The sequence below is a fragment of the Anarrhichthys ocellatus genome, unplaced genomic scaffold (assembly GCF_004355925.1).
Source record: "Anarrhichthys ocellatus isolate YVR2014 unplaced genomic scaffold, GSC_Weel_1.0 scaffold25, whole genome shotgun sequence".
Taxonomy (NCBI): Eukaryota; Metazoa; Chordata; class Actinopteri; order Perciformes; family Anarhichadidae; genus Anarrhichthys; species Anarrhichthys ocellatus.
In genome coordinates this window covers 5,873,074-5,882,779 of record NW_022280055.1, presented here as the reverse complement: position 1 = coordinate 5,882,779, position 9,706 = coordinate 5,873,074, and the positions used below count along the sequence as shown (strand labels likewise).

Below are 9,706 nucleotides of genomic sequence, written 5' to 3'. Positions count from 1 at the left end.
GTTTCATTAAAGAGTAATGATCTTTCACAAATAGCTCCAGAAAACTAGTAAGTGGACCTCTAGTTACCGATCATAGCATGACTTAATAGTGCAGAAAGAAGGTAGAATGTAAACATTTGCATGTTTAAAACTTCCATATTTGAACCCTATGGTTGAGTAACTGCCATTCAAAAGCAAAACAAATCATCGCGTGGTTTGGTATGGTGTCATTCCCAGTTATTAAAAAAATGACCGATTCTGTTTTGTTTTTGTGATTCATTATACCAACGTACCCTGAACGCAGCGCTACAATCTATTGTTCACTCCCTTTCCCCCAAACCCCGCCCACGCTCCTTCGACGGCGGCCGTGATTGGCTGAATCGGAGTGCGGTGCCGTCATCGCTCGGAGCGCCCATTCATCTCTTCACTTGGGCGTTGGACTCCGCATCTTAATAGCAACAAGGGAAATTTCTCCATTTTGCAGCCCGTCTGCAGCGGCACGGCCAACCGATCTGGGATTGTATTGCTCGTCCCCAACCTGTCGGCTTTTCCCTGCTGTTCTGAAAAAGCCTCAGTCGCTCTCAACTGGACTTTGCTTTCGCGTTTCCCCAGTGAACTTTTTCCCTCTTTGCGCAGAGAGAGAGAGTGAGAGAGGGGAGACAGCAGCGAAGAGCTTTGCGTTTCAACAAAGAGGCTTGTGGGGTCTTTGTTCGCTTTTTTTTTTTGTGTGTGTGCGTGTGTGGGGATCGGTTCAGTTTCTTTGTTGGAGCTAAAAGCATGGGAGCGCAATTGTCCAGGACAGCTGGAAAGGCTGAAACCGCGGTTGAAAAGCCCGGAGAGGTTGCTGCTGCTGCTTCACCCACAAAGACCAACGGACAGGTAAATGATATTTTATCATCCAGCTTCCATCGCATCCATCCGGGCGGGGGGTGTGGGGTGTGCGGGGGTAGAGAGAGAATCTGGTCGGGCTGCGCTCTCGGGGCGCAAATCCGTGCGTAATCGTGGATAGATTGAATGGAGATCAGCGGTTGGAGTTTAAACTAAATGTTAAGGCTTGATTTTAAAATCTGGAATATATTGTAGTTCACGAGCAACAGATGAGCATTTGATACGTCTATTGTTTCATAGGAAACGGTGTATTGAGCGGATATTTGGAGGAAACTACTTGATAAAACAAGAGTTTATTCATGAAGAAGCCAATTGTGGTTGGATCTAATGTTGATAAAACAAATATAATTGTTGCATTTGAATGGAATCGTGTGTTTGGATGGTTTGTTGGCGGATGTGCTCCAAAAATAAATACATTTCAGCATGAGACGGAACAGCTTCGCCACAATTCGCTAAATATTAGACGAGATGCGCGACGGCAACAAAAGGGCTGTGTGCGCTCGGAGCGCCGCTCCTTTTGTTACAGATGCTCGACTAGAAAGTGGAGATGGCAGCCTGCTGTCGCGCAGGAGGGGAGACTGGGAGCCAGTGGTGCGCCCCGGAGAGGGGGAGGGAGAGGGGGAGGGAGAGAGAGGAGCGTGTGCTGATTTTAGTCGCTCCTTTTTTTTCTTTTTTAAGAGTTTGGAAAATAAACAATTCAGAACCCCATTTGCATTTTAAACATTTTTAGGATATGTACCTGAACTCTACTCTCCCTGACCTGCTGGACTAATGAGCATCTGCTGTTTTAATGAGCAGCTGCTTTGCTTTGGCACCAGACACCGACCACTCGCTCAGGATGTCAATGAAATCCTGGGGCAAAAAAAAAGAGAGAGCTATTGCGTTGTATTTTAAGTCTACTGCATGACTGTTATTTTGATTATTTCCAAATAAAGTGTCTTGAAAGTAGAACCCGAGTCTAGGATGCAGTGCTTTATTCAGAGCTGATTCGATGGTGTCTGCTGCCCCTAGTGTCCACCAGTGGCACTGCCCGGCTCTGCTGTTAAAACCCATGCCAGCTCTTTGCATTCCAATAACAGCCACTGTTTCTTCTCTTTAGGAAAATGGACACGTTAAAGTGAACGGGGACACCTCTCCCACCGCAGCCGAGAACAGCAAGGAGGAGGTGCAGGCCAACGGCAGTGCCGCAGCCGAGGAGAGCCCCAAGGAGGAGGCCGACAAGGCGGAGGATGCCCCCGCCGAGGAGGCTGCGGATGGGGAGAAGGTAGAGGCGGCCTCCCCTGCTGCCGCCGAGGGAGAGGCGGTGAAGGCAGAGGACGGCGCCGCCGCCCCGTCCGCCAGCAGTGAGACCCCCAAGAAGAAGAAGAAGCGCTTCTCCTTCAAGAAGTCGTTCAAGCTCAGCGGCTTCTCCTTCAAGAAGACCAAAAAGGAGACGGGGGATGGAGCGGAGGGCGAGGAGGAGGCGGCAGCTGCTGGTGGTGCTGATGCTGCGGCATCCACAGAGGAGGCCAAGGCCGAGGGCACGGAGGAGGCAGCGGCTGCCAGCGAGGAGGCCAAGCCCGCCGAGGGAGAGGCCGCACCTGCCGCGGAGCCCGTCAAGGAGGAGGTAGAGGCCAAGCCGGAGGCGGCAGAGAAGCCTGCAGAGGAGGCCGCCGCGCCCGCAGAGGAGCCGAAGGCAGAGGAGCCGAAGGCGGAGGAGAAGCCGGCCGAGGAGGCGCCCAAGACGGAGGAGGCCGCCCCGGCCTCGCAGGAGGCGGCCGCCCCGGCCTCGCAGGAGGCGGCGTCAGCGGCGGAGGTCCCGGCCGCAGCCGCCCAGGCCGCCGAATAAGTTTCAAGGGGGAAAGAGGGGAGAAATTTGAAAGAAAAAAAATGAAAAAAAGAAAGATAATCAAAGAACATTTCCCTGTTTGTATGTTGGAGTGACGCCAGGTCCTGGCTTTGAAGAACTTGTCAACAACAAGGGATATTTTAAAGCTTTTCTTTATTTTTTGATTTTTTTTTGGTTTCCATTCCCCCCCCCCCCAACCCTTTACACAAAACCCATCTCGGCCCCTTGTTACTTCCATTCCAACGGGCTGTAGGGCGGTGGGTGGCTTCAATATGTACAACAGATTAAATACATCCACACTCTGCCATATATTTTTTCATCAGTATTACATTTTCTTTTCCTTTTTTTTTGGAATTTTTCTACAAAATGTAAACAAAATGGTATGGACATGCCCGTGGTATGAAGGAGGCAGGGGGGGGGCGGAGGGGGGTGAGCTGTAAATGAAAGGCAAGGGAGGCAAGCTCGTTGGGGGGGTAGACTATTAAGGAAAGAGTAGTCTAAAAGAAACAAAAACTATGAGACCAACATCGATACACGCCCGTATGCTTTTTGCAACACTAAGTCATTTTTTACAATAAAACAATAAAATCCCAGAGTTAGATTTTTTTTTTTTTTTAGGAAGTCATATAAACGCATAGGAGCTTTTTCACTTCTCATTAGCTGTACCAGTCAGTGATTCAGTAGAAATACAAGTTGTATAGACTTTATTGTTTACTGTTGGTTTTATGACTTTAATAAAAAAATGTAAGTATGTATAGGCGGGGTGTTTTTAACTGTGATTATTGTACAAAATGAAAAAAATCTTGATCAAGAAGCACATGAAGTTTGCAGCTCTTTTTTTTCCACCCGCTCATTTTTGTAAGATAACAACGCAACACACACACACAGACAAAAAGTCATCCCGGGTGACCTTCTTAAGCAATTTTGAAGTCCAAACCAAGCTGTGATAAGTGGAATGGTTAACTGTTTATATACTGTGGTATGTTTTTTGATTACAGCAGGCGATGCTTTTTCAGTGGTCTTTGACAAAAACTTAAGGAATCTATCAGATGCAAATGTTTGTGTAGCATCTTGTCTCTCTCTCTCTCTCTCTCTCTCTTTTCCTTGTGTAAATACTGGAGAAGCTTTGATCAGTTTGACTTAGAGATGGAATGTAACTTTGCTTACAAAAAAAAAAAAAAATTGCTATTAAACTCCTCTGCTTAAGGTGTTCTAATTTTCTGTGAGCACACTAAAAGCGAAAAATAAATGTGAATAAAAATTTGAGATGCATCTGTCGTTATTTGGTCAAAGCAATATTCTCTTTCGGTTGGCATTGCCGTGTTGAAACGGGACAAACACCATTGTCAAAACCTTTATTGTAAGTCGCAGCATTAACATTTCCCTGGATTACATCTAAGGCGCCCAGACCGGTTAGAATAAACTCAGAAAAAGAGTACACAAAGGTAGGCGTGTCCACATACTTTTGGCCATATAAGTAAAGATAAACTGTCTTCATTGCAAGTTTGTTTATGTTGCATAATGGCCTCATGGATGGAGACACAGCTCTAGGAATTGCATACATCTCTCCACAGCACTACATCCCTTTGCTCGCCGTGCTTGTCCAAACTGGGGGCGTGCCGACCATCATCTACTGTGGGTACTGCACTGACTGTACCTCATACAACCCCACCTATCCCTTTTAGGAATTTTACCCAAGATGGTTTAGTCACAATTGTCTCCTGTACAACAGAAATGGCCCCAGAAAGAGGATGCGATGTGATGATTCTAACGCAGGTTATGCAGAAACAGTGAACAGAGCAGTCGCACACTGTAAACAGTGTGTGTGTGAGAGAGTGATGCTGCAGTTTGTAGCCTGGTAGTATAATCTCTTTCCTAAATGCAGTGCATCGGCGTTTCCATCGGCCCGACGTGCACTCCTGCACACTCACCTGTTGAGTCCTCCGGGGTCACATGGACTAAACTTCGAAAGCAGGAAATGCACACTAACATTCGTGCCTCTTAAGCCTAATAGCTCCTCGGGCAGTGGTGCGACGTGACTTCATTTTAACACTTTTAAATTCCAAAGCTCTCTGCAACCAGTATGTGGTAATCTCATCTCAAGTGCAACCATGACTCATCAGTAATGACAAAAGAGGAAATTTAACAATCCTTTCAAGACATGACTACAATTGTTTTTTAACCTTAATTATGGATATTTACAAATGTCCCACTGGGCTATATGCAGACATAACATGGAACTGTTGAATGCAAAGGATAAATCACAGTAGCTGCACAGGGATCAGATTATACACTCAGACTTGTACATCCTTAACTCCCTGCACACAATCTCAGAGATTTTAATTAAAGTACACTTGTGTAATGTTAAGTAATGAAATCCACATCAATAGGTTTTGGTCATGGACCTTGGTTTAATGTGTTCTTCTTAGAACAGTGTTAATCGACGTTAGGGCTAACGTATCCCAGTCTCTGAAGTCCCCTTGCATCATTTTATGGCAGACAATTCTGTTCCAGTTACCAAAAATAATAATAATAATCCTCCTACCTCAGTCATGGCTGATGTTCGTCCTCTGTGGCTTCCAGGCTGGCTTAGCAAGAACTTCTGAATGTGGAAACAGTACAAACATTAAGCTAGCGGCTAAAATAAAAGGTTGCTAGCTTTTTCCACTAATTAGTTTACCTCTTAATTAGTGCGCGTGTCAGTCTGTGCCTCATGCCGCTCTCCCTCACACAGGACGAATCAAAACTCGTGACAGTTAAAAAGTTATTTGTCAGCTTCGAAGGCTATATTCCAGATAGGGCCTAAACTACGGATATTAGCAAACAATTAGGAGACGCTTTTTAATTCGGCATGCCTTAAACTTCACTCATAGAGTCGCTTGTCATTCCCTACGGTCTGCTTCCATTGAACCAGGCCCGGTGGACGACCGGAGCGAGCAGCATACGAACAGATAAAACGCCATTTTATTACATTTGAGTCGTCCTCTTTGGGTTTTCTGCATGCCGAATACAACAGAATGAAGTGTTCATGTTGTAAGTATCTTAAATTGTGCTTTACAATATCTTAACACTGGTTAAAAAACGCTCCACCTGTGCCTAGCTTGAGATGCTATCTTTTGGGTTAGAACGCCCCCACGTGGCTGCACGTGATCATTACACCGACCTCTCGAGCCCAGACACTCGCTGTGGCTTTCCACCTGTTTGTTTTTAGCAGGAAACATGGCCGAAATATAACTGTATGCCTGTTACTGATAACTATCACGTATCCTTGTGTAATCTTTAATTATTATTATTTTTATTTACAATATTTGTCACTAGTATTATTACTGGTATAATGATTTAATTTAAATAAATTGATATTTATAGATTTTTTGAATCAATAATAATGTGGTGGGTGGGATGCAGATACTGTATAATGTACAATGCATACATCTTTGAAAAGCCAATACAAAACATTTTAATGATAATCACGACACTGACCTTAACAGAGCGTAACACACATTTCAAGTAGATATAGAAATGTTTTATTGAGCGATACAAAATATTTAAACATGAAGTCGTTATAGATCCGTCTCCAGGTTTACCCACATGGGTAAACCTGCAAATGGTAATGTTATTTTCCATACACTTCAGAGCTACTTTGACAAAATAAAAAGTGTCTGAGAGCTACTCACAGCCCCAAGTTGCACATCAGGCAATAGCAGACATCATTTCTGTCTTATTTTTATGGTCCTTTAACGGTATTTCAGCCACCGCAGTCATCGCCTCAAAGGGCTTTTTGTGTTTCTTTAGGATGTGCTCCACTAGCCGAAAAGTCCCCTCATGAGTTGCTGAGGACTTTGGTGTAGTGGCCCCTCGATGTTACATCTTTTAACGGCTGACACGACACGCTCACGACGCAAATGAGCGAAACACATTTTTCATTCAAATTATTTAAAAAAAGAAAAGAAAAGAAAACTGCGTCACTGACGACACCAAACTTCAACGCAACGTAACTCATTTAATTGAATGCCGATTGGCCAATAATCATTTTGTGTCCGAAGGGGGGTGCATGTTCTTTGAACCTTTATGGAGAACACTGCTTTAGAGACCAACTTAAGGGAACCGTTGGTCTAATCACACTTGAGATTTTAATCATACACAGAACAATGTTCAGCTGTGGAAACAGATTTTGTGTGAGTTTTAATCAGACTTTGAAATAAATAAATTAGTATACAAGGAAGCATGCTATTTGTTATGATCCATCCTTTCATCCCGCTGCACTGTAAATGTAAAGTTCCAGCAAATGGGTTTCTCTAATCCACTTTCCTGATTACAGAAACCCGGTTTACAGAAACCCGTTACTGCAGAGAGCCCCACAGTAACTGGGTTACATCAGTACATAAGAGCACACAGCCAGTCAGGTGTGAAATAGCACTCGGTCTCCGTGTCCTCGTCCACGGTGTCGTCCGGGACGCCGTCCTCCGGGATGGCCTGCATCTGAGCTCCAGGGGCACGAGGCGGCATCCGCAGGTTCTCAAACAGCCTCTGCCGGAACAACAATTTAGAACCATCATCGATTCAACTGTTACATGGACACAGGGATCATTTTGTTTTCATCCTTCACTGAAAGTGCTGAACAACTGATGTGCAGCTTAAAGTCGGGCCCGACGTACTCAAAGTACTCATTGCACGGCACTTCTGCAATAGAACCGTCAACGAGCGAAGTGAGCGAGCCGAGCCACGATGAAAAAACGTGGGAGATTTACACGCCGCAGATAAAACAAGGTGTCAAATCATCTGTCGTTTTGGGAATGAATGTCTGTTAACGTGATTCACTGGGGCTTCATGACCTATACGCTGATCCTTGCTGAGCGGAGGATGGATCGGAACGAGCCGGGAGTTCCGTTTAATGTCCTAAAAATTCCATTAAGAGAACCGCTGGCCCATTCGACGTCTCTCTCCTGTTACACACACTCAGTGGAGGAGAGACAGTCTGCTGAGTCAGCTCCCTGCAGGGAAAGGTAGCAATCAGAGGTGAAGTCATAAAACATTCACTCGCCACTGACCCCAAGACCCCCCCCCAAATACTACAGGCTAGGTGCTGCAGACATTCAAACTTTTTAAATTTCCAGTTCCAGTATCTCGCTTTGAAGCCTCCCTTTTGTGAAGGAGCTTGTGGTTGATCGAGTATGAACACATTAATACTCTTTTTTTAGAACTTTTCAATGATTTCATTACAGTTTTATGCCGCAAAGAACAAACAAAAAAATCTTTGGTGTCAGTGGCGCTTTACGGCGGCAGTTCACTATTGCTCGCCCATACATTGGGGGACTACAGAGCCCGGTCGATGTCATGGAGGAAAGAGAACAAGTCATTAATCATTTCAGCACACTAACTGACAGAGAATAGCTTTACGCATACTGTGGTTATTTTATTTACATCAGACTGAGGGATGTCAAAGACAACAGATGTCCAAACTAAACTACAATAGATCCAACCAGCTCCTTTACATCGTTTGGCAGGCTGCCGCTAACGCTAAAGGTCACACGGGGGCGTGACGAAATGAACAACAACAAGAAAAAGGCAAAATACTTTGCATTTCAGGCTTTTATTGTGAAAGATGAGAGTGGACCGAGTGGATCTGGCCTGCGCTGAAAAGGGGTAATGAAGTTGGCCTTGTTGCAGCTTCTTTTGCTGTGTAATATTTGCGTTCTGTGTGAAAGTGCTCGAGACAAAAACTGTAGTTCGAAACAATATATCAACGTGCAATTTAAACAGATGTAAAAAATGCCCTCGGTGTGTGAATTCATATGAACAATCTGTCTTGAAATCGGCAGTAGGAAAGCTAGTTAACGTTAGCTAACGGAGGTTGCATTGAGTTACGTTATGATGTAGTCAACCTATATATTTAGTATTGGGGAGGAGGTACATTATAACTTTATCATGATGTTATCAAAGTAATCCTGGAAAACTCAAAATTTGAATACATAGTTTGAAGGAGATGTTTTCACAGTTCTAAGGTCTTATAATACATAACTAAAACTACTAATGCTATTAATACAAATACATTTTTTAATCAAAGTAAATATATAAATGAAAATACAATCATTTATTTCTTCGTCAAGGTCAAAAACGTTTGCAGTGGAAATAATAAAAAGACGTTATGACGTCATACTCATGGTTTGAAGATTTGCAACTTTCTCAAGCATAAAACTTAAAACATGTAAAATGTGTTGCTTTATAATCCCCCTCATTTCATCGAATGGAAGGACAAAGGCTGAGGCTCACCCTGAGCTCTCCGGTGCTCCCTGTATTTATGGAAGGACACATTCATGACCCCGTCTGTGGTGTAGAAAGGCCTCCTCCACTCCGTCTCCATGGTGGACGTCTGGGTCGATGTACAGCACCCTCTGGTGGTACCTGGGAGAGAGGGACGGCACGGCTCACTGTATTTCCAACCCACAAATCAGACTGCACTTCTGCTCTGATGGAGAATGTCCTTGTGCATGCGGTTACATGCACACGTGCGGACGGACATTATGTGACTTTTGTCGAGCTGTTGATAAAAAACTCACTTGAGCACCAACTTCAGCTTTTGATTTGTTCATCTAGTATATTTAACGTTAGAAGGACATACTTTGGATTTGAAACCAGAGATGAGTCCTCATGATACTACTTCAGCTCCTCAGAACAGGGGCGGTTGAGCACAGTAAATGATGACCCTGTTAAAATTATGTGACACTTACTTGTATAGCTAATGACTCATTGTAAAATGTGACACATTTGATTGGAAAATGATTGATATGACCATAAATGACAGGAGTATCGTAGTAAAAGTCTGTAATAAATTATCAGAATTTGCAGTGAGGGTGCCGTCTTTGCCAAAAAGGTCAGTATGTCTGATGTCATGGGTTTGACATCTCTGTGCAGAGGATGTAATTTACATATATATATATACACATATATATATATATACACATATATATACAGATATATATATATATACACATATATATATATATACTGTAT

The 9,706-nt window shown here is 43.9% G+C and overlaps 1 protein-coding gene across 1 annotated transcript; it reads left to right on the top strand.

Moving 5' to 3' along the window:
* Positions 1-393: 393 nt before the first annotated feature.
* Positions 394-3,961, top strand: marcksa (myristoylated alanine-rich protein kinase C substrate a). The gene is made up of 2 exons (XM_031861855.1): positions 394-858; positions 1,967-3,961. Exons 1-2 carry the CDS (start codon positions 757-759, stop codon positions 2,693-2,695), a joined length of 831 nt encoding a protein of 276 aa, XP_031717715.1. The 5' UTR covers positions 394-756; the 3' UTR covers positions 2,696-3,961.
* Positions 3,962-9,706: the final 5,745 nt, after the last annotated feature.

Coding starts and splice junctions, on each gene's coding strand:
- marcksa (XM_031861855.1), top strand. CDS start 757: ATGGGAGCGCAATTGTCCAGGACAGCTGGAAAGGCTGAAACCGCGGTT. Junction 859..1,966: donor CCACAAAGACCAACGGACAG/GTAAATGATATT, acceptor TCTTCTCTTTAG/GAAAATGGACACGTTAAAGT.